Source organism: Rhyacophila brunnea, unplaced genomic scaffold, assembly GCF_057557595.1.
Source record: "Rhyacophila brunnea isolate RB1 unplaced genomic scaffold, BYU_Rbru_1.0 scaffold_2, whole genome shotgun sequence".
Classification (NCBI taxonomy): domain Eukaryota; kingdom Metazoa; phylum Arthropoda; class Insecta; order Trichoptera; family Rhyacophilidae; genus Rhyacophila; species Rhyacophila brunnea.
The window spans coordinates 43,886,360-43,911,842 of NW_028232859.1; the positions used below are offsets into that span (position 1 = coordinate 43,886,360).

The 25,483-nt window shown below is 36.0% G+C and overlaps 3 protein-coding genes across 13 annotated transcripts; 1 reads left to right on the forward strand and 2 right to left on the reverse strand.

Annotated features, from left to right (window-relative positions):
• AGO1 (protein argonaute-1) lies at positions 1-25,483 on the forward strand. Of its 11 annotated transcripts, none has more exons than XR_015070698.1 (15): positions 1-146; positions 3,535-3,672; positions 10,389-10,672; positions 11,365-11,565; positions 12,161-12,404; positions 13,544-13,766; positions 16,802-17,047; positions 17,840-18,005; positions 18,881-19,032; positions 19,826-20,010; positions 20,130-20,445; positions 20,903-20,992; positions 21,817-22,186; positions 22,526-23,648; positions 24,329-25,483. XR_015070698.1 is itself a non-coding variant. In XM_085947560.1 (15 exons), the coding sequence occupies exons 2-15, from the start codon at positions 3,537-3,539 to the stop codon at positions 22,832-22,834; spliced, it is 2,997 nt and encodes a 998-aa protein (XP_085803686.1). In that variant the 5' UTR covers positions 1-146; positions 3,535-3,536; the 3' UTR covers positions 22,835-24,062. The 11 variants fall into 11 exon arrangements, 8 of the variants coding, with proteins under 8 accessions (XP_085803686.1, XP_085803687.1, XP_085803690.1 ...); XM_085947560.1 differs by lacking the exon at positions 24,329-25,483 and adding an exon at positions 8,695-8,769 and having other exon boundaries at positions 22,526-24,062; XM_085947561.1 differs by lacking the exon at positions 24,329-25,483 and adding an exon at positions 8,695-8,769 and having other exon boundaries at positions 20,906-20,992; positions 22,526-24,062.
• Positions 2,289-2,684, reverse strand: LOC147072365 (uncharacterized). Its single transcript, XM_085947570.1, has one exon. The coding sequence runs from the start codon at positions 2,682-2,684 to the stop codon at positions 2,505-2,507; it is 180 nt and encodes a 59-aa protein (XP_085803696.1). The 3' UTR covers positions 2,289-2,504.
• mRpL53 (mitochondrial ribosomal protein L53) lies at positions 2,289-3,926 on the reverse strand. Its single transcript, XM_085947569.1, has 3 exons — positions 3,757-3,926; positions 3,160-3,287; positions 2,289-2,857 (listed from the first exon to the last, which is right to left on the reverse strand). Exons 1-3 carry the CDS (start codon positions 3,900-3,902, stop codon positions 2,697-2,699), a joined length of 435 nt encoding a protein of 144 aa, XP_085803695.1. The 5' UTR covers positions 3,903-3,926; the 3' UTR covers positions 2,289-2,696.

Genomic DNA, 25,483 nt, shown 5'->3' on the forward strand with positions numbered 1-25,483 from the left:
GCATTATGGACGAACGATATAATTCTGTGCGCAGTTGTTTACAAGGTCATGTTTATGCTAACAGAAGATTGGCGTTCCGTGTCATCTCGAATAATATATCAACAAAAAGACGCAATCAGCTTTCTCAGAGAGCAATCACGTTAACGGTAAGGATTACTTCAAATATGTTTTAATTTTATCTAGTGTTTATTACGTATGACACTCTATAAATTTACTTATATCAAAAGTTCATCATCAGTATGATACCTCTACCACTTTCCGCAGAATAAACCGATACGTATATTGTAATTTCTGCACATTTCGAACTTTCTGTTCACCGACAATAATGCAGAAATAAGATACTTCGATAATAATATGTACCTACTCACAGATAAATACGATTTTCCCACATAAAAATATTAGTTTCTGCCATTGAGTTGAATTACCGGTATCGACAGCGGTCATTGTTTTTATTTTGTCGATTGTGTATCAATTCTGAAATAAAACAAATATTTATACGCGCAGTATCTAAGTTTGTTAGGATTGTGTTCATCAAATTCCGGGAAGATGTTTTGGTTTGAATCTTCATAACATTCCTGACCTATTCTCATGAAAACATACGAAGTCAGAAATGCATTCGCTTTTCGCGCTAAAGTGAGATAGCAACAGCCGGCCGCTTATACTAGAAAGAGACAAAACATTAATCCCGGCTGCCGGCGTGCTCGAGCTCTCCGCTATTCTATTTTCATCAATATGCACTACGTCCGTCGTCCGTACAATATTTTATTGCTGAAAATTATTGTACCTATGTATCGGCCATAAAATAAACGCGTCGGATAACTAAGTTAATGTATGACTTAAAAAATACCGCATGCTTCACTTATTTTATATAGCTACATAATTCAATACCTATATCGATTATCCAATTAAAATCTTAGCTGTTGCTCATTCAAACACATGTTAATTCTGAAAACTCGTAAATTTCACATTGATGAGAAGTTTTTCATTCAAAACTATATTATTCAACATTCTCTGAAATGTGTACCTACCTACCCACACAATTATAAAATTCCGTATTATGAAATAATTTATGTAAACTTAAAAAATTGGAAAATTAACTGTGTGCTAAGTAAGAATAGTAAAATTACATTGGTAAAAAATCAATATTTCCCAGAAACCGTTCCCTACTGGCAAAATTAATTTTATCTACATAGATCTTCATTATCATAAATTTAATAGTTAATTGTGTCACCAAGAAACGCAGCCAATGGAGTTGTTCTCGGATATAAGGTCTATTTTTTTGTTCGGTTTACCACAACAATCTGATAAGAATACTAAATTACGTATTATTTCATTGCTTTGTGCATTCAATGTAATGTAGCACTCATTTTCACACGCCCTCTGCTTCTACACTGTGCAACTAAAGTTTAGTATTTTATAATTATTAATGTAATAATTAAGTGAGATGTAAATGCATTGGACCCAACTGATAAGTAAATTTAACAAAATTGAATGTATATGAATCTGATGTACCTGCTTGAACTGATAGAATCAGCTTTAAAGGTGTAATTTTTTTTCAAAACGAGCATGTAATTTTTTAAAGTAACGTGGATCAGCAGTTTTATCAGTACATTTAGATGATTTTACTAGTAGGTAGCTGGCATTCAAAGCACATTATCTCTTCTTGATTGGTTTAAGTTTAAAGCGTCGATGACATTGAGCTACAAGCCAGCAAATTTACAATCTGCTTGCAAACCCGCCCAGTGTCATCATCGAATTAGCTAACAAGCCGATTGGAAACAATCTACTGAGAAGTTGAAAGCCGGGCTGCTTTACTCGCTACTAGCTGATCTGTGTCTGCGCAGTAGAGCGATAAAAAAAAAAAAAAAACTACTCTATACGTCCTATCAAATAGTACCAAAAATGACAGTTTCAACTCGCTAGCTTGTTGGCTCTGAGCGAGTGGAAAGTTTTGTGTGTCATCATCACAATCGCACTAGCTGACTCGCCGACTAGCAGCTTGTAAAGTAGCTCAATGTCATTGACGCTTTTGTGTTTCTCAAGTTCGGAACGTTTTTTTAAATTTGGAAAAGTGATATTGTGTATAGGTATATTTCATTCTCAAAACAAAAGGTTTGCTTGGCAGATCACAGAATCAGTGTTAACACAATGCTTACGGGCCCTTTTAATTAATTTTGTAATTAACGTGTTAATTTGCATTTGAAAAGCAATTAGCAAAAACACAATTTTGTGCGGCCCGTAAGCATTGGGTTAATGTGGAATACAATTATTGTACATTGAAAATAATGTTTCGATTAGGGTTTTTACAATTTTATTGTTTTAAATATTTCATTACATTCTACATAATATATTTGTCTCAGTCATACATATTTCTCCAGGTTATAGGTAGAAATTACTTTTCATTGATTAGTTTATTCATCGGCGGGAAGTGTGAAGCGAACGGAAAAAAAATAATGATAAATTAATACAGAATCATTTCAAATTAAATGTATTCTTCCTAAAATCTACTCTACCGGTTTGATCGTAATAAACTTAGCCAAAATAAAAACTACCAGTATGGTAGAGATAACGAAACATACTACAAACACATAAAAACTATCCTCCGAGAACACATCTGTAAATGCAGGAATTTGATTGTACAGCTGGTCGATGACGTGCAAGTTTCCTCTCTTGTTACGGTTCATGTTTGACGACATTTATCGCTTTCTCGCGCTCTTCTTTTCTGACTTAGTTTGAACGATGGTCACCACTTGCTCTTTTGGCGCCAACGGAGTAATATACTTGTTGACGAGTTGTATCAATTCAAGGCAGTCCAAGTTGTCACTTTTAAATATGAAAGTGTCAGAGCCAAATGTTTCTGAAAAACATTAGAATATTTTTTTAAATCAACAGGAGGTGACTGAGGTAAAAGCAATAATTTCTATTCAAAGTTATTCATATAACGGCAACTGTTTGAAATTCGTGTGGGGTGTTGTTAGATACAATTGGCTATTCAGTGTTCCGAGTGTGATTGAAAATAAAAAATATAGTTGGACCCATTTCACAATTCTATAACATTTGTGACAAGAGAATAGGTATATCGGTAAAATATTTGAAATCAAAATTTTAAGGAGAAAAATGGTGTAATATGAAATTATTACTATTGAATGTAGGTATTACCTGCGATATCTGGCAGAAGTTTAATTGTTACTTTTGGGTCAGCTCTGTTACAAACAATTTCTGTTTTGATTGAACAATTAGGATTTGCTAGTGCTATCTTTGGTGATGACATAAAATATAGGAAATTTCTGAAACGAAAAAATATTGTAAACATTAGGGATAGGTTTACAATATTATAGTCAAACAAAGTGATATAATAGACAGAGAAGTAAATTAATTTTTAGTTGCTTGACTTGCCATATTTTAGACAATATTTCAGATCGTTCATTACCAGCTTCTCCCCGTTAATCACGAGTGTATAATGTCTTCAAACTGATTTACTAGACAAGCTTGACAAAATATTATATTCTTAATGAAATTGAAAAAATTGAGCAGGAATGTCAACGGAAAGGGAGCTCACTCCAGGCGGCCCGGAACCGTTGATTCACATATCGCTTCCGGATTTAGCTGCGCTGAGGCTAAACACTGCCGTGAGCATATTAGGAAAAGCTTATGGATGTGGACAATGTAGTGGTAAGTAAATTTATTTTGATATTCTAATGAAGCCATGTTGTGACAGTTCTTAAGAAAGCGTGCGAGCTGTCCGACACGTCTTACCTCGTATGATTTACATTTTCGTGAAACGGGTCGAATGCTACTGTTATCCGCTTAACAGCTTTCAGATTCACTAATTTCAACTGTTTACTGATAGCCGAAACGACCCCGATCGATCGTCTCAGAGTACCACTGCGTGGTATGGACATTTTGCGCTAATTCGGTTTCAGTATGACCAGCTGCGGCGACGCGGATCATAGACAATGTATACAAAATTCGGATACCGCGCACATTTTTGGTGTTAGCGATTAAAAATACATTTTTTGTCTGAAAACGGTGTTGAAATTTCTCACACCACAAAAAATTGTTGCTTATCTAAAACTGTGTTTTACATTAAGGAAAAATTATTTAAACCATCCTCAACTAAATATATTTACTATATAGGTACCTAGTATTAATAATTATTGTCATTCAGTAGGCTGAATAATAATGTCGTGCGTCAACTTGTCTCGTATTCATGTTATAGCAACACTTTGATGACGATAGCATATGACGACAAAAATAAAAAATGGCGTGTATAGTTCTGAGCTATTCTGTTCGTCTTTAAATATAATTCTTAAATCGTGCCTCTATTCATAAGTTTAACTTAAATCTTTAAAATGTTTCCGGTTGGGCAACGTAAGTACAGAACCATTGCATCTTCTTTTTATGTAGATTATGATATGGGTGTAGAAAATGCTAGTTGATACAATATAGTACGCCCTTTGTTTAAAATGCAACCAAATTGGTGTTTTCTGAAGCAACCATGATACATTTCTTTGAAGCTTATTGGATTGTTTTAGCTTTTATTGATATATTCGTGGTGATGAATACAAACAAATGCTCATTTGAAACACAGCAGTATTAACTAATCCCGAAAACATCGTTACCAAAAGAATTCGTATATAGTTATGTGTATGTTAATGTTTTAAGGTTATCAGATGTCAATAAAATTTTAGGTGCGTTTGACTCGATTCATTCATTCATGGAACCGTCAATGGAATTACCCAACAGAGTTTCCCGGTCGAATCCGTTAAAAACTATTCTTACCATATTAATTTCTATGCAATTCTTGTGTTTTTACACGTATTTGTATATTGGGTGAAACAATATAAGTAGATGCCTAATAAAAATGCTTTATTCTGTTATTTAAAATTTTTGTTAATCAAAGTTTTGTAGCTATAACTGCGAGGACCTCTTTTCTAATAAATATAACCCTTCTCTACCTATCGTTTTTTTAATAATACACGGGTTCTGTACTCTATATAGGTATATCAAATTTGATGATCAATCAGTTAGAAAGCATCTGATAATTACCTGCAAACATGTCTAACCATGTCTTTCTGTTATTGTTTGCATAGTATTAATTTAATTTATATTCTGCGTCAATATAAGTATAGAACTTGAATGACCTATTTAATATTGCAGTCATGATTCTTGCGTGGACGCTCAATTTTATACACTAATAATATGAAGTCATACAGACTATATTATAATAATATGGTATGTGAAAAAATAAATTAACATTTTCGACACATTCTTCATGAGGAATAATTGGCAACCATTAGCCCAATCCATTGGAATCTTGCTCTGGATCAAAGATACATTGAAGACAATAATATTTATACGATTTTTGCCAGAAGTGGGGCTCGAACTCACACTTGCAGTTTCGGAGAGGACCAATTAATTTCAAACATAACTCTGCCCCTCCTCTACTGTGGTACGGGTAAATCATTCTGTAGTGTACCATATGCGATACGCGCATGTAGTGGAATTGGTTGCTGCAATGCCTGTTTCAATGCTAACAAACAATATAGGTACCTATATCATACAGTGCCACCATGGGGTATGGAAAAAACAACTTGCAGTTGCTGTGGTGTTGTTTGCTAGCAATGAAACAGGCATTGCAGCAAGCAATTCTAATACATCCGTGATTTATTGACAGGTTAGTTAGTGTACAGATTTTGCTTGTCCAGTTTTGAAAGTCTAATTTAAAAATCTAATATGAAATGAATGGTATTTGAATGCGACAGTAATATTTTTCAAATACCTCATTTGGGTAGGTACACAATATTTCGATCCGGTAGGTTCAAAGAAACATAATATTTAATTTTTTTCCACTTTACAGGAAACCCCAAACTCAAGTAAATTTACATTCCACTGACGTTAACAAGAAAATAATTTCACGAGACGCGTATTAAACGATCTTTATTTATTATTTTTTTTAATAAATCCCTTAATGTTACTTTATATCCAGTACCAAACATAACTCAAAATCGCCAAAAATCTAAATACATTAATTCATTGACCCTAAAGGGCCAATTTTATAGTATATAAGTATGATGCTTAAGGACATTTTGTATGATAGTAGTTATCACTGAATTTCAATAAAAACTGGACATAATCTGCCAATTTATGATGATATAAAATAACATTCAAAATTTTGTTTCATCGATAAAAGAGTTTGGCGTCTGACATAAAATGTAAGTAACGGGCATATTTGTAACAACTGACATTTTCTGCAAGGAAAAATTTTAATTTTGCAATTTATGATGTTGTTTGGTAAGTTATGAAATCATATCAAATTTTAAATTCAATGATGCACAGCCACAGAGGTTTTTAAGGTATTTGCATTCATGTCAAGATTCACATCTCAATGCGGCATACCTACTGCTAAGCTAAAACCTCTGCATCTCATACATAAGGTCATCGATGTTTAAAAAAGATTCAGCTAAGTATGTAGTAAGACACATTTTTAACCGTCTTTGTTTTTGTTAAATATTGTACACATCAAACATGTTTTATTATATCATTCCTCATTGTATTTAGTATGAATAAGTGTATTGTAAGCCTATTGTTTTCATTTATATGCATGATTTAAAAAAAAATTAATTATTCAGTTCATTTGAATGTTTGACCCATAATATTATTATATTGCTTCTCATCACTAGAACTGAGTAAAGAAAAATTGATTTTTAAAAATCATTAGAAATCCTGACAAAAAAATCATTAGGTACCCGATCATTGCTAATATTTTTTGTCACTATATAGCTATGCTCATAATTGCAAATATACTATTGGGGGTGAAGTCATCAATTTAATTTTTTATTCACAAATTTATGGAAGTGTCGGTGAGCGGGTCGTAATCGACTTATTTGATTTTCTACAATCTACATAAATAATTACTATATAATATAAACAAGTATGTATAATAAATTATGCTTTTGGTTGATTTTAAAATTGTAGTCCCTCATCACTTCTAAAATGTTTGGGGAAATGTTCTGTAAATGTTGGTATTTATTATTAATCATGCTTAGTGCTAGTTTGCTTATTGGAAAACTACTTTATTGGTGTTGGTATAATAATAGTTAAACTTCTAATACCTACTATATTTGTTACTTCTAAGTATATTCAAAATACATGTATGCAAATCATTTTATTCATAAATTATTCTATTAATAATTGAGTTACTAAGAGTTACGTACAGAGTAAAATGACATAAGTAGAACAGTGGATTCAATATATTTTATCCACAATCACAATTTATTCTCTCATTTTGTAACTTTTTATAACGTAATTTAATATTTTCATTTGAATACCGCAATCTTACCGACAACGGTGAACCATTTGATCTCTTCAGACATAATTTATGGCTTTTAATTTTTTTTTAATGTTCTAATGGCTTTAAATCCATTAGAACTTAAATTCCATCGAGGAACCTCCATCGATAGTATTGATACTTTCTCTATGTGTTCCCATAACGTCACATATGTGTCGCTACAGTCAGTCTTCCTTCAATATGTAATTTATGGTTTTTGTAATTATGAATAGAATAGAACCTTGTAAAGCATCATACTGGTAAAATCTAGACGTTAATTGAATCTATAGTTTAACTTTACAACTAATTAGTGTTTAAACCTTTAAAGGATAACCCCAGATTTCTATGCCTCCCAGTATTGAAAAATGAGGGTAAAGGTTATAATAACCTGAAAGAATAATACACATTTGGACAGTTATCATCGATATATGGGGTCTAAGACGATTTGGCGCCGAGACAACTGCTGCCACGCAATTCAAAATTAAATAGACATTAGGTACTTATATGTACTTTAAAAAAAATATTTAATATTATTTATATTTAAATTATTATATTATGATTTAATAGTTGGTGAGAATTTCAATATGCACATGTAAATAATGATTTAATCGTGCATATGTTTAAGTTCACATGAAAAAAGAGTTTTATTTTATATAAAGCCTTAGGCATGGTAATTCTCAATCCGCAATAAAAAAAACCATAATGTTAAGAGTAATATGAATTAAAACTATTAAGTAGTAGATATAAACTGATTAAAATTCCTCGTCTACGTTCTGTATACGTGTCTACGACAGTGCGGCGTCCAATTGTCCCATTCCCGATATATGCTAATATACCTGCAGTATATAGTAGCATACTGCAATTTGTTCTTTTATTTTCAGATTCTGAAAATTTTAGAATAAATTGAATATTATTTTTGTACAGAACGTGATCTTTCATATTTCTCCAAAGCGCCAACTAATTTAATAACCTATGCTCATACAAATACTATTAGTTATAAACTCGTTAATTTGTTAGTATTTACAATTGGCGCTAGCTTCTCACGTGATTTCATTATTTACAGGTAGGTAGAATAATAAATAATTGTATTATGTTTAGCAGAGTCGAGGAAAACCTTAAATAATTGCTTAGGTTCGAGTTTTTGTCACCGATGCTCCCAGAGTATATGTGGAGAAAAATAATTTACTGTTTACAAACATTTTATTAGCCGCCGTACGTAGAAGACTATGTAAATAGCATGCAGTAGTAGTTGTTGAATCATGGATGCATGGGAGGAGGCATGTGTGGTTCGTTGTGTACATTTTCATGGTGGTGGTGAATTGAGCTCCGTCCTCTCACCCTGTCATGTTTGTTATGATTTTTAGTGCCTTCGTGGACTGCGTCTCCGCCGCGGCCCCCCAGCCCTTCACAGCCTCAGACCAGCTTCGAACAACTCTCACGTAATCACTCATTTAAGACCATATTGATTTTTCCAAATTATACCCTCTGCTTTCTGTACCTCTCGGCGGATTGTAATGTATTTATTATTACTAATATGTACATAACGAAATAATAATGCATCTTAACCCGGGACTGAAATGCAATCCACACATTATAACACTAATTTACAAAGGTCGTGTATTTAACCCCCGAGAGTCCGAAGATTCGTACAGGAGAATTTAAAAAAAATATATTATGTATACATGTACTTGGATACAGTCCGTTTTTCGGTGGACATCGTATCCATTTTTTTTTTTACTGAGTCTACCGGCAGCGGCAAACCCGTAGCTATTCCAATGTATGTTTTATTTTGTGGATTGATGATATTATCGGACAAAATAAAATAATTACTCAGTATTGTCATTATTTGTAGTAAAATGATTACTCCAAATCAAAAATTAATATGATATGAAAAGGTGAAATACTATCAGTTGATGAATGCCTTTCCTCTATTCATTGAGCAATTTGTCTGTCTCAAATTTAATGTAATGCATAACTTTTGTCTATTTTATTTATTCAAAAATTTGTAATATCTATCAAATGAGTAGTCTTTAAAACTTTATCTCTATGCTTAATAGGTATATGTCCTGACTAAAAGAAATGCACAAAATATTTCTTACACGGCCATAGTTTATCTCTTCTGTTGACCGTAACTATTATAATATTCTATAGAGTTTGTAAAAAAATATTTTTATCGGAGGCAGACTTATTCTCTTGGTATGTTAAATTATATGACGGGTCGGTCGGTCGTAGTATGATCAATTTAACAATTGTTAAATGGAGTGTCTGTGAATCCAGACCAGAAACCTGTTCTGACTAAATATTTAGTATATCTGTAAGAATATGTCTGCCGGTCGAGAAACACCGATTTAATCTTACAACGCACCATAGTAGGCTTATTCTGGTAGACGATTTTACACAAAATACTGCTAGTAATAAATATGTTGAAATTTGCATTAACAATAAACACACCTAGAATAAGCCTACTGATACTACTTTACTTATGTATGCATCGCAGGTTCCACTGTCATTAACCTTATATATAAATGTGACCTAACCAAACCCTAATTCACAATGAATCGGGTAAACAGATTCCTAAATGGTAAAATGAACTATTCAAGTATGAACTGGAATGGGTAATAACTAGTTATATACAATATGCACGAATAATTTGAGGAGCTGATTTATTTTGCTTAAAACATATCCTGGACTGCGCTTTTTTTGCATTGCAAAGCTATCTGTCAACCGTAAGGATGTAGTAAATGATTTATATTTTGTAATAATATGATGTGAAGAAACCCGCCAATGGGATCATTCTCTCACAATATTATGGCTGCAGTTTGATTTTATTGTTTTATTGAACTTTTATTGTGTACCTGAAAATAAAATGATTCAAGTTTGGAAATCGGTACCAAATAATGTCTCCGAAATGCGTCTTCAAAAATATGAAGATGCAGGGTAATGGTAGGTTTTTATCGGGTGATTTTTTTTTCTGCACTCGCTTAGAGTGCTACGCCAGTAGATGTAGGCGTGGAGCGATTTCCAAATGTAAGCGAGCGTGTGTGTGTGTGTTGTGCAGCGCCCCCGGCCAGCGGCAGCGTGGGTTCGAATGCGAGCGGAGTGACAGGCGTGTCGGGCGGTAGCGGCAGTGTGGGGGTAGGGGTGGGCGGAGGAGGGGGGCTGGTCCCGGCCACTCCTCAGCCGGCCGCCGATCTGGCCGTGTTCTCTTGCCCGCGCCGCCCCAACCTCGGACGGGAGGGTCGCCCCATCGGCCTGCGGGCCAACCACTTCCAGATTTCCATGCCCCGGGGCTTCGTTCACCACTATGACATCAACATACAGCCCGACAAATGCCCACGAAAGGTAACTCCCGACTGATTCATTTCATATTTAGTTTTCCTATTATTTTGCCATATTTATTACAAAGGATACTCAAATCATAATACCTATAAGGTTGTAATATATATTATGATAGTTATTTCCCTGATTTTTTTTGCAAGAAACCGATATCTTTAAATACTTCAATCTGAGGTGAAGAATGTTACTGATAAGGATGCCCTATCTCAATATCTTATATTAAGTAAATTAATATCTATAAGCTGTACCACTAATTATTCATCTTTCTGTATGAGAAACATTACTGCAGATCTGGATCCTCAACATCATCCTGCAATTGGAATACCATCAATTCAACTTGATTACCTTTTTTGATCATTGTTTGGCCATAGTTGAGATCTCTTAAAAAGAAGGAAGTAAAATATGAGGATTTCGGAAAATCTTTAATAGCAATTGTTTTTACGCATTCACTTCACCATAAACAATTCAATCCGAAATTAGTGAATTCATGTGACACAAGTTTAACACAAGTTTAAACCATATAAATAAATTATTGTTTCCAACTCATGTTTCACATTTTAGCATATTGTAACTACAATTAAAATAATAATTTTAATCTGAAAAAGTGATTTACAAAGATGTTAAATCTTTTTCCAGATGTAGCCGTGTATTTGTATTTTGTCATAAATTCCTCATGTGTCCTCCTATTTTAATTCTAGGTAAATCGAGAAATCATAGAGACCATGGTGCATGCGTATAGTAAAATATTTGGAGCGTTGAAACCCGTGTTTGATGGGCGAAACAATCTATACACGCGCGACCCTCTCCCCATCGGAAACGACCGGGTGGAGCTGGAAGTCACCCTGCCTGGTGAAGGGAAAGACCGCGTCTTTAGAGTCACCATCAAGTGGGTGGCACAGGTAAATAACTGAAACTGATATATTCGTGCTTCATTCAAGATTTCCCCGATTAGCTGAACAGCTGTTTTTTGCTTTCACAATTTCCATTTTGGGCATTATACAAAATCTCCTTGTATTTAAAGCCTTCAGTCTTTGAAAAATGAAGAATATGCTTCTCCCATTGTCAAAAATTAATAATAACTTACACATTAGAATGGCACACGTAAAATAATAAAAATATCAAACTGGTGCACTTTCTCATCAGGTTTTATTTTTGATAGAACAGTGATCTTGGAGGTTTTTATGTTGTGAGTTTATCTATCTGAATTTGTGTATGCAAGAACAACTTGGACGCTGTCTTTGGGATTCAAATGATTTCTTTGCTGTGTAGTAGTGGCGTGGTACACATGCGAAATTTAAAAAACATCAACTTTGTAATAATTAATTTTCATTTGTATTTCTGGGCCTTCAAAATTCCTCCACCCCTAACCCGGTGGGTCCATTAAATTCAGTTTAATGTTTTAATTTATATACACCACTAATATTTTGTTTCGTTTTTGCAGCATAACATTGTTTACTTTATTGTACATTTACTATAGTTGTAATATAATTTCAGGTGTCGCTGTTTGCTCTGGAGGAAGCATTGGAAGGGCGCACCCGCCAAATCCCTTACGACGCCATCCTGGCGCTCGATGTGGTGATGCGTCACTTGCCTTCCATGACGTATACCCCCGTGGGCCGCAGCTTCTTCTCTTCCCCGGACGGATATTACCATCCGTTGGGCGGAGGCAGAGAGGTGTGGTTTGGATTCCATCAGTCTGTCAGACCCAGCCAATGGAAAATGATGCTCAACATTGATGGTATATAATGTCATTTACAATAAAATTTTCATTCATTCCGGATTAACCGGTCAGGTTTAAATGTCATGCCTATATATTTTTTAATGGAAATACAATTTTTATCTACTGCCAAGCATATTGTTTTAGTCTTGGGTTTTTGTTTTTTTTTTTTTAAGGCTTCGGCCACATAGGCAGGTGCTTTGCTAGTCCTGAGCTAGATGCTATGCTTGTCTACTAAAAACACTATGGCCACATTGCTCGCTACGTGCTTAGGTACAAATTCATTTGACATTTGGGAGCGCTCAAGTCAACAATGATATGTCACTCAAAACTCACCAGAAAGCTACTTCTCACAGAGAATTTAAGTTTAAAATTTTGAAAGTCACAAATTCGAACTTGTTGGGTGCATACTAATGTCAATTTATCCCATGCGTCATTATTCATAACCTCATAATATACGGTGTTTGACGTTTGTCATACTGAAGAAACATTCGCCATCTTGCAAAATCCATAGACAATGGCAAAACCACTAGGTGACACAATAAAAATAACCAACACGTTTGTTCGCCGGGAGACTCACGAGGTGACTCATAATCACGTAGCGAAGCGTACAGTGTGGCCATTGCGATGGAATAGTGTGCGTTTGTATGCTAGGATATGTCACATAGCATGTAGCCAGCCACCAAGCAAGGCACCTGCCTATGTGGCCTTAGCCTAGCTGTTTTAATTACAGTTAAGTGTGTGAATTGCTGTGATACGGAGTTAGCAGCTTGCCACTGAGCTGTGTTCTCTCATTCATTTTTCGTAATAAATATTATTATGTACTAACCAAAAAATATACTTTATAAAAAACCTTTAGAAAATGTGCGTTATTTGGAAAATAGATTTTTATTAGTACCCAAGTCATATTTTACGAATATTATATTTGTCATTAAAATGTGATGTAAACGTTCTTCTGAAAGTCGCAAAAAAAAATTTTCAATACTTTAAAATGACATTTTAACAAAAATATTCATAAAATACAATATATTATAATAACATAAATCTATGAAAAGTAGTGTATTTTTCTGTGTATGATTAATTTCTCATCTGAGTGTTTGATGGGTACTTTATCCATTTCCATAACATGTCCAATAGTAGATTCTATTTGCTATTTTCAGTTTCTGCCACTGCATTTTACAAAGCGCAACCTGTGATCGACTTCATGTGTGAGGTTTTAGATATCAGAGACATAAACGAGCAAAGGAAACCTCTCACCGATTCCCAGCGAGTCAAATTCACCAAAGAAATCAAGGGACTTAAGATAGAAATAACCCACTGCGGGACTATGAAACGAAAATATAGAGTCTGCAATGTCACCAGAAGACCGGCACAAATGCAATCGTGGGTGTATTTCTTTTATTCATTCTCAGTTAAAACATAGCCAACGTTCTACAGGTGATTTAATATACTTATCATATATGGCGCTAGTCATGGCACAATATTTGAAAACACATTTTGAATGTTCTACAATAATTATTTATTTATTCAGATTTCCCAATATCATCGAGTTTGCCTGCATAATCGAGTTTCACTGCAGTTCTGGGGGGGGGGGGGTGACTTAACTGATCTCTCATTCATGCCAAATATTCTATTGTTAATGTATATATCGTCCTCTAATTAACACAAAAATGTATCGACAAAATGTCGATTTTTCAGGAGATACATACAGATTAATGGAAACTTTATTTAGATGGAAAAACATTAATCTCAATATACAGAGAAACAAATTAATACAATCACAAAGTTATTTATTACACCGCTCAGACAGACCGTCATAAGATCATGATTTTTTGTATACTGCAAAATTCCTGCTTAATATTTATTTGGTTCATCATTTCTGTATTGGAATTTGGAACCCAGAAATTTTTACCTGGTCTCCATTTGAGTCAATCTTTTTATTTTTCATAAATTTTTTGGCAATAATTTTCGGTCAATTTAAGTCAATGAATTCCGTTGTGTCAAGTTCATTGACGGCGTACTTTCCACCTTTTGATGATATCAAACTTCAAACAGACATTTAAATAACAACACTTGCCTTTCACAAGAAATATTCAATTTCTCATTCGTCATGGAGAGATGAGTTTTGTTCCGACATTCTCAACTGTTCTACTGCTGTACGACAGTAGACAGTAGAAGAAGCTATGCCTCTGTTTAAACCCAGAAATTCGCATCTTCCCGCAGGTGTTATATGTAGTTAATTTAAAAATGACTTTCACACAATCGTTAATGCAATAAAAATGGAAACGGTTAATGCTTCACCTTCAAAATCATATTATATTACAATTGAATGTACATGCCTTTTACATTTTTACGACTCAATTCCGATGGGCCTATGATGCGATCGTCCAAAATCCATCTCTCGATCAGTGCGTTCAACACGCCTGGTATATAGTATAAGCCCCTTATTTTGAAATTTCGTGTCCAGAAACTTGTACAGTAAAACCTCGTTAATACGAATTCCACAGGACCGAAAATCGAAAAGAAATTTGAAATATCAAATGTATGGGGGGAAAATATTAAAATTTTGAAAGCCTATGAAATTTCCGATTCCGTGTGTGTCATGGGTCATAAAATGTCAGGATTATTTATATTACCTTCTTAAAATAAGTAATTTATGATGTTTTAAGAAAAATCTGTCGTGCAATTATGATTTATTGAATATTTTTGTATGCCAGGACTCTGAAATCATTTTGAATTATGAAATTCGAATTAAAGGTATGGTTTTACATGAAAATAATGTTCAAGGGACTTTTTTTTCGAGAAAATTTCGTATTATAATTGTTCTTATTAATGAGGTTTTACTGTAGTACATATTTTGCTCAAACCCACAGCTGAATATTATTTTAATTATGAAATAATAGATGTAAATATAGAATTATTGAAAGACGTAACAATGACGTTTGACTCATCTAGGGTCGCAATATTAATTATAATAGGGTTTCCATGGAAATAAGCCGAACCGAATGGTTTATGACGGTCTCACCTTACGCCGAAACCGTTTATTGCCGTAATAAAACTTGTCGAGTGTTCACCCACTTAGCTTCGGATTTGTATATACGGGCGCCGCCGTGTTCCATTATGCTCTATGCAAATAACGGTGTTTGTACATGCGCGCCTATTTGAAACAAGTATTCCTTATATTAAAACAGAACAATATTTTTTCTCTATGGTCAGTTTTTGATGTCTATGGGCACTTAACTGTCAAATAAATGACAATTTCTCACATTTTGCCGCTAGATATCCCTAGTGGTCCATATATTTTGAACTCGCTCTTACATTTACTTTCATATTATTTCTTTTATTTTTCGATTAATACTACATTATGGCCGGATAATCCGAATGCCGAATAAACGTTATTGAATAAATAATCATTACAATATAAACAAATGAAAGTAAATGGTTATCGTGATAGTATACCTACCTACCATATAATTATTATGCATAAATCGATTCCAGCATAATCATGTGAATTGAGTTGTTCAAAATATTATATTACTTGTATTTATTTGATTTCATGAATCTGCGTCTGATGTGTATTTACTAACGAGACTCTTAAATTTGAAAGCGTCGCCTCTTTTACGAAATTTGCGGCATTGTAGATTAGCTTTATCTACGAAAGCAAAGTTTACTACCTATAAATAGAGCATTCATGATTGAATAAAATAAGCACCAATTATAGAATCAATTGTAAAATAGATAGTACCATTAGACAATAATCAAAATAATACACTGAATCATAATGAAATACGGAAGAAAACAAGAACCTATGACAATTATCAACAAACGCGGGCTGTCAGTTGCGATCTGTCAAAAATGGACTCTGCCGAATTTAGCAATCGGTTTCGCTAAACTTATGGTAGAGGGGCATTAGGTGTTCGGGTTCGGCGAGATGCTTATGTACTAAATTTGGATGAACGCAATTATACGGGCGTATTATATATCTGGCGTAAAATCGCATTCGAAAATTTTGGATGAACACCCTGTTAGTATCCTGTAGGGCTATACGAACATATCACTCAGCTCCAAAATCAATTAAAAAAGATAAAAATGAAATGTTGTATTCAGGCAGTTAATTATCCGGAAATTGAACTAGGCGTGACGGCGTTAACCACGGGCTGTTGAAAGTCGTTGACTAACTCAGTTAGCACATCATACTTGATTCAAAATGCATCCGATTAGAATCTCCAATATTGGATAAAAAAAGCCTAATTGGAGATTCTTATCAGATACACTTGGAATCAAGTAACAGGGGCAGCAGAGAGAATGCCTCAGCAATTATTGAACATAACTGATTTATAAAATGCAAATTGATATGTTGACTTTAGCTACAGCATTAACGAAATATATTTAATGCATGTTTATTATTTTTCACTCAGGTTTCCACTTCAGCTGGAAAATGGTCAAACAGTAGAATGCACAGTTGCAAAATATTTCCTGGACAAATACAAGATGAAGCTGAGATATCCTCACCTGCCATGCCTTCAGGTGGGTCAGGAGCATAAACACACCTACCTGCCGTTGGAGGTGTGCAATATCGTCCCTGGCCAAAGGTGTATCAAAAAGTTAACAGACATGCAGACATCCACCATGATCAAAGCCACAGCTCGTAGTGCACCGGACAGGTAAGAGTGAGATAGCAATCAGTTATTTGGTCTTGCTGCTTAACATTTGAATTGTTTGCAATTGTATGATATGAAATGTAAGGCGGCCACTTTATACCACACATAAGATACAAGAATAAATTTCATCCCATATAAAATCTCAGATGCCGTGGGTGCAGGGTTGAATCCCTCACCTGACAAATGTTTTGTTTTCTAGAGATTCTATGTTATAATGCAGACGTGTAGGCCTTGATTTTAGGTGACCAGAATTCTCGTTTACCAGCTATTTGCGTTTAGTTTCTGCAGTCCTATTATATTACATTTAATTCTTCATTTTATGTTTTTATTTCCTGCATTTTATTACTGAAAAATTCAATTAACGTTGGTGACGATTAAATAAATGCATGGTGGTGACTATTGAAATTTTAAGTTCCACACTCATAACTACTAGAAAAGTAATGCAATGTAGAATGCGCTTCAATGAGCAAAAGGACTAACTTCATCGCAATTAGAGAGGACACATAAAGCTTTGTGGTCATAGCACATGGGCACATGCGTGTCAAAAAGATTTTTTCTAGTGATTCTGTATTCCTCATTATCAAATTATGTATATGTTTAACAAGTCAACGTTGGATGTTAGTTTGGTTTCGAGTCTTTGCCACTGAACGATTGCTGTTGTTGTGCATTGCTGTTTAAGTTTTTTTTTTGAATCTCTATAATTCTATAATTTGCAGATTAAGTTGTTCACCCAGAAATCATGGCAAACCAAATAGTTAAATTCTTTAGTTGAACTGTTTACTTGGAATTTTTTAGAGAGCGAGAGATAAACAATTTGGTGCGGAGGGCGGACTTCAATAATGATTCGTACGTACAAGAATTTGGACTGACGATAAGCAACAGTATGATGGAAGTGCGCGGTCGAGTGCTGCCGCCGCCCAAACTACAATATGGTGGACGAATTTCTTCACTCGGCGGACAAGTAAATATTCACCATTCAATAATTACATCTTAAATTAGTCTAAAGAGATCAAGAAGATTATCCGGGGACCCCGTCCCCGTCTCGGTACTTCATGCATTATGCCATGATATATACCCATGAGGCTATGGGGACTTGATGGGTGATGGAGGGTATATCATTGTTGAACATGAATTGGTTCCTACCAAGTGACTGTCAATAATATGAAAATCGTTATATCGTCCGTTCTAATAGTGGTATGTTTTGAACCGATTCGAATTTTACATTTAAAATTAATACTTTCTATCGGCAAGTCCAATGCCATGATTACTTAACCAGTTTACTACCATAAGAAAGTCAGTGTGACCTCTACCACTTACTTTGTATTGTATCACTTAACTGCCTGCTACAGGAGTGAGAGAATGAGAATATGTGATTCTCCATGTTTTTAACTGATATTGTAATTTCTTTTTACTGTATCGCAGTAGTCTCTTTGCACAGTATGTATGATGATAGTTTGACGATTAGTATATCTAATGGGTTCCCAAGAGAAGACCAAAACTTATCATTTTGTTAACTAATAGGAAATTGAGTATTTATGTATTTGTGATGGTGAAAATATTGTTTCACCTCAGTCAAATATAATACCTAAGTTAATTTAAATTCAAGAATGACAATGGGTGGTGGTAAATGAGATGTACCTACACAATATTCATATAAAACTTTAATATGTATTGCCTTATAAACAATCGATGCATTGAGAATTTGGAATAAACAAAAATATACTACAATATAATATTATGTCTATGCTTGTCTGTATACAATATATTTAAATATTGAGCTGTTGAAGAGATAGAAAGAAAAGTGTTTGAATAGAGCAGTAGTAATGTCGGAGTAAGGTGTTGGCTTGTTCGCAGAGTAAGCAGCAGGCGATGCCGAATCAGGGCGTCTGGGACATGCGCGGCAAACAGTTCTTCACGGGAGTGGAGATCCGGGTGTGGGCAATTGCATGCTTCGCTCCGCAGAGGACTGTTCGAGAAGACGCTCTTAAGTATGTCACTTTCACTTTACCCTCCTCTTCGTGCCCTCTTAGTCTATGAATATCTTTCACAATTCTGTTATCTACTGGGTAGTTTACACGTGCATGGAGTAGGTATTATCACAGCCATAACAAGAAAGTGTAAACACGTATTATCGTGCAAGTTTTTTGAAGAATTTTCAGACGATAGTTGCATTTTGCATGATATCTGCGCATGCGCAGTAGAAATAGTATAGTGACTAACCTGATAGAAAAAAATTTTACCATCACTGCGCAGAGCATTTTGACATTTACCGATTTTCACAACTTGTCCTTACCTGTCAAATAGCAACACACACCGACCGACAACAAATGCGTTCGCTTATGCTTGAAGAATGAGTCAGGACTTTTGTGTGTTATCGCGATAGTTTAATTTACACTCCATTGTTGCCAGTAAATCCATTCACATGTACAGGTGCTAGCTAGAATTGCAAGTGTCTTCAACTTAATTTTTATTTTTTTTGTACCATGTTCGATCCTTCCCAAGAAGACCATATGGACCTCCTCAGATTTTTATTTTTAAGAGAAACGGATGTTGCCCACATGCTCAACCCATTAGGTTCATACTCTGGATCCAAACATTGAAAAAAAACATGTGAATTTTCCAGACCCAAAAATTGTATGTAATGTTACAGAGTTATTTATGAAAACTGTAAGCAATAGGTACTATTGTTCAATTGAGTGAAATATATCATGTGTATGTTTCATTTTGATTTCAACGGAAAAAAAAAAGGCACTTAAAACATATAATTCATTTTGTTTGCAGAAACTTCACTCAGCAACTACAAAAGATATCGAACGACGCTGGAATGCCGATCATTGGCCAACCTTGTTTCTGTAAATATGCCACTGGACCCGACCAGGTGGAACCCATGTTCAAGTATCTCAAGTCCACATTCGTAGCGCTCCAATTGGTGGTGGTCGTGTTACCAGGAAAGACTCCCGTATACGGTGAGAATTCGTTTAATTAATATTACATCTTCACGGTTGGAATGACTCAGGGTATTTCTCACACTCGTCCCTGAATGACGATAAGTCATGTTTTATAATGATCTGGTCATCCTTTGCAGCGGAAGTGAAGAGAGTGGGCGACACGGTCCTGGGCATGGCCACTCAGTGCGTGCAGGCTAAGAATGTGAATAAGACATCGCCGCAGACACTGAGCAACCTCTGTCTGAAGATCAACGTCAAGCTGGGCGGCATCAACTCCATCCTGGTACCGTCTCTGCGGCCGAAGGTGTTCAACGAGCCGGTGATCTTCCTGGGCGCGGACGTGACACACCCGCCTGCAGGGGACAACAAGAAGCCGTCGATCGCAGCCGTGGTCGGCTCCATGGACGCACACCCTTCGCGTTACGCTGCCACCGTCAGAGTCCAGCAGCACAGGTCGGCCCTCGTCGGCGGATCGCCTGACGCCTTTCAAATATTTAAATTCATTGATGCTTAAGATTCACTTTCGCGAATTTAAATTCGCCGCATCGCTTCAAGAACGATTTCAGACGCTCGTCGAGCGGATTGCATCCTTTCCGATTCGCCTCGCGAGTTAACATTATGGACTTTCGAAACACTTGTCGCCTCCGCGTTCGTGTGGAGCGATGTAGACGTTTTACCATCCGTCGAAACGTAGATCACTCGAGTACCTTTTAAGAAGAAGCGCGGTCTTCTCGATGAGGTTCCGGGGGTAGAATCCCGAAAGTGCTGGGCCGACGCCTGCCCGGAGGCAGGGTCCGCCCGGCCGACCGTGTGTCTTAAGTTAAGTTTAAAGAATTATTAAGATATGTTTGAATTGTTTAGTCGATGTCGAGTGTCGAGTAATATTGTTTTGTGTTCCGGTGTCGATAAGCAGGGGCCAGCAGATTGTGAGGAACACCACTCCTTCTGATCCTGACACGCCACCCTCGCCTCCTCGAGAGACTTCGCTCTTCTGGCACAGGCACGTGCAACAATCGCCTTCACTTTCACTCTCACTGTTGCCCTCCACCTCCCCCGCTCTGCTCCATTGCGCCGCTGTCCCATTCCTGTCCCCGGTCAGAAAATATTTTTCTTTTGGAATCCATCACTCGAGCGCGACTGGATTCAATACCCTGAATGGCAGTCACGCTGACTGTTTTTTATACTTTTTCTTATCAAATATAATCAATCATTCACATTGGTGAATGCATAACGTAAATAAACAGATTCAGAATCATTAGAATCTTTTGTGTGCACTTGCGCAATTGTGTAGATTTAATTAATAATATTGCCATTCAAAGTAAACTTAGACGAGCGGCAACACTCAAATCGATGTCGTCCTCATACGGTCGCGCCGATCGTCTTCCGACATTGAATTTCCTCCATCGTCCGGTCGTTGACGATCGATTCCATCCTGAAATGCTTTCTAGTCTAGTAGTAGCGGTCGAGTCCGGTTTGTTTAGTTTGAAGATTTCGGTCTCCAATGTTTTCGAGGCTGAATCCGTAGTTTTCTGTTTGGTTATATTTGTGTTTGTGATTTTGGTAGATGTTTTTGCATTACTTAGTTTTTAGTCGTATTTAGACGGCCGGCCGAAATATTCTCCGACCGCCCCGGCCCCTCCCCCTCCCCCCTTCAGTTTTGTATGATTTGTTTTATTTGCTCTCCCGCGTGACGCGGAGGCCGCGCCCGTTTGAGTCGCGGAGTGGCCTTTAGAAATATTTTTGTCGATTAGTCACGTCCGGATGGGCGATCGAGCGGGCGCGGCTGCGGGAGAGGCGTACTGACCGAAGTGCTGCGTGTTTCAGGCAAGAGATCATCCAAGAGATGAGCAGCATGGTGCGTGAATTGCTCATTATGTTCTACAAGAGCACGGGTGGCTACAAGCCGCACCGCATCATCATGTACCGGGACGGGGTGTCGGAGGGGCAGTTCCTGCACGTGCTGCAACATGAGCTGACGGCGGTGCGCGAAGCCTGCATCAAGCTGGAGGCGGACTACAAACCCGGTATCACCTTTATCGTGGTTCAGAAGCGCCACCACACCCGCCTCTTCTGCGCTGACAAGAAGGAGCAGTCCGGCAAATCGGGCAACATCCCTGCCGGTACCACTGTCGATGTTGGCATTACTCACCCCACCGAATTTGACTTCTACCTCTGCAGCCACCAGGGCATTCAGGTGCGCTCTTCTCTCTCTCACCTCTGACCTTCGTTGTTCAGACAAAAGTCACTATCGGCAGAAATAGTAGTATGTATTGAGTTAAATATGTATGTGAATCGATTCAGAAAAATATACTCCACCGATTTGGATATGATATTGAATCCAATTGTATTTCAATGTTACATTTCTGCTAATGGTGACTTTTCCTTTACTCTTGAGACTGAATTGAAAGGAAGAATTCTCTGGAAATAAAATAGATTATAAAATTTGCAAAGCTTTATCATTTTTAAAAAATAATTCTTTCATTTGAACGATGACCTAGAGTAGATTAATGATGACTATGCTTTCAATTCACAGGGAACGAGTCGACCGTCCCACTACCATGTGCTGTGGGACGACAATCACTTTGACTCGGATGAGCTCCAGTGCCTGACATACCAGCTGTGTCACACATACGTACGCTGCACGCGTTCTGTGAGCATCCCCGCCCCCGCCTACTATGCCCACCTGGTAGCGTTCCGCGCGCGCTACCATCTCGTGGAGAAGGAGCACGACTCAGGCGAGGGCAGCCACCAGTCGGGGTGCTCCGAGGACCGCACGCCCGGAGCCATGGCGCGCGCCATCACTGTGCATGCTGACACCAAAAAGGTCATGTACTTTGCGTGAGCGGTGCGCAATGCGGCCTCTCCCGTTCCACTTCTCTTCGGTTTTAGTTCTAGATGGAAAATGCCAGGCTCACATGTGTATCCGGCGAGCTGGCGATCGCTTTCCTGAATCTTACCGCAATTTCTCTATACATAATTATGACCCACAATGTTCACAAATCTAGCGATTGCGGAATGCGACAATGAATTAATCCCGCATCGTTACGAAATCTTTCGAGACATCAATCTGAATATTGATACGGAAGAGAAACCCGCTCGATTTATGTGAGAGATTCACCCGACCGCTCTTCATTTAAAACTGTCTGGATCTGAAATAATATAGAAATGTGAAGTATTATGCTACAAATGACCCAAAAACTATAAATAACACCACCGTGAAACTAATGCGCATTTGTTGAAGACATCGGTATGCAGTGAAATGAGAAACCCGACTTGTCTTCAAATCGCTGTGGAATCCAACTCGACTCTGGATAACAAAAAGATATCTCGAATCATATTCCCTGTTGCCTGACTAATAATAATTTTTTTGGGCTATTCAAACTTTCAACGATAAAGTACGTTAGGTTTGATGTAAATGAAACATGATTATTTTGTTCATCATTCATTTTCTGTCTTTTGGCTGGTTGATTTTTTAAGAATAAGGAACTGTAATCAACATAATCAAAAGCATCATCTTTATTATTCCTTCATTAAAAGATATCAAGTTGCAAGTTCAATTGGACTGCAATGTGTATCAAGTGACTTATTTACGAAACTGAGATAATTAGCTTTAATTTTTTTTTGTTTTCAAAAGTATATAATGCAATCGGGTCAATGTGACTTAAGGGGGGACATGCTCGTCGAAGGTCAAAATTGAGTTTTTATTGTATTTTAATTATAGTTTGTCAATTTATGGCTACGGCCGTATGTTGTAGCTTAACCACTGGGGAATGCCAAAAGAAATGGCGTATTTCAAAAAAACACTACCTTATTCTTAGGTCAATAATTATTATAAAGCAATCATTATTCATAAGATGTTTATCACACTTGAATGGTCGAAGACATAGCTTATAATAAGTATCTTTAGAATCATCTTCAAATGTGTTGATCTTGCCGATTTTTTGAATAATAAAATGCCTAATTCTTGTCAAATTTGGGATCACAGAGATTATCAATATAATTATTTATCGTGAATATTTTACAAAAATTATCTCGTAATAAATTATACCAATGGTTTTATAAATGCGTCTAAAAATTAATAAATGTAAAAAATCTTAACACCACTGTACAGTTATGTACCGAAATATGACTATATTCCAAAACATTAGAGCGAGAGGTTTAAAAGAATACTATTTTATGTAACAAAAATACTTTATGCAGTCATCAAATGTTTAAAATAACTATAAAGGATAATAAGGCTTCAATATTATATAAATAGATTATCTACAACGTTTAAGGAGTGTCCAGGATCATGGTTTGAAAATACAATAAAAACTCAATTTTGACCTTCGACGAGCATGTCCCCCCTTAATTCAAAACTCCAAATAAATGTGGATCTATGTTGGCCTCATACTCTTTTTGTAATATGCCGCTTGATCCATAATGTGATCCAGTCAATCGGTGCAGCTCATCCATCCCATCTATACTTGCAATTGTTTATTAGATTAGTATTTCTATTTGCAACTACAGACAGCAAAAATGTTTTTGAAATATATTTATACTTTTTTTTTATCTAACCTTTAACTTTTCATATTTTCGATCAGAACGTTTTTTCGACTACAAAAAGTGAGTTTAAGGTATTTCGCCGTGTTTCGCTCGTAATCATTAATTTGAATAATGATAGATATATTTATTAAGACATTTGCCAAATAGCTTAGCGACGAAATCGATATAATTTTGAAGTGAATGATTTTTGTTAGGTGTACTTTTAAATATAATATCAATTATTGAATTCTTCTGTGCGCAAAATAAACATGAAATTATTTTTACGCAGTTTCATTCAAAATCAGTGATAAAATTCTATTTGAAAATAGGCTTCGCATTGGAATGATTAATTTTACAACAGTATGCGTTCATACAAAAGTCATCCATTCATATTATTAAATAAAAATGATTCACCCTATCTGTGTTCAAGACATACAGGCAATCGTGAATATTAGCCATAGAGTAGCACATAAAAAATTTAAAAGCCACCCTCAATTTATAATATAACTGAAGAAATACTATCAACGGTAGCAGGCGTGTACATATTATTAATTTGTGCGCTATTTCAAATATATTATTTGCAATATACAATCACACTTTGTTTATAATATTTGTGACTTAAAAGATGTCAGCTCCGCTGACCGCAATCAAATGAAAACAAAGTCAGTCGTTTCCGAGCGCCGCGAGGATTGAATCATACGGGATAGTTTTAAGTTTTAAATATCAAAACGATTATTGATGTAAGGACAATATACAAGGGACTCTGAATGCTGCCAAGCATTTTTTAGTAATAAGTTAGTAATACAATTATCATTTCATCCTAGGATAAGATTTTTTATTATGTTTCCATGCGGTATTGCCATAATTCATATACTTTTGACAGCTGTAATATTTCATTTCTTTAATTAAAAGATTTAGAATACATAGCCATTAGAAACCACACAAAATTAGCCACTCAGCCATTCCC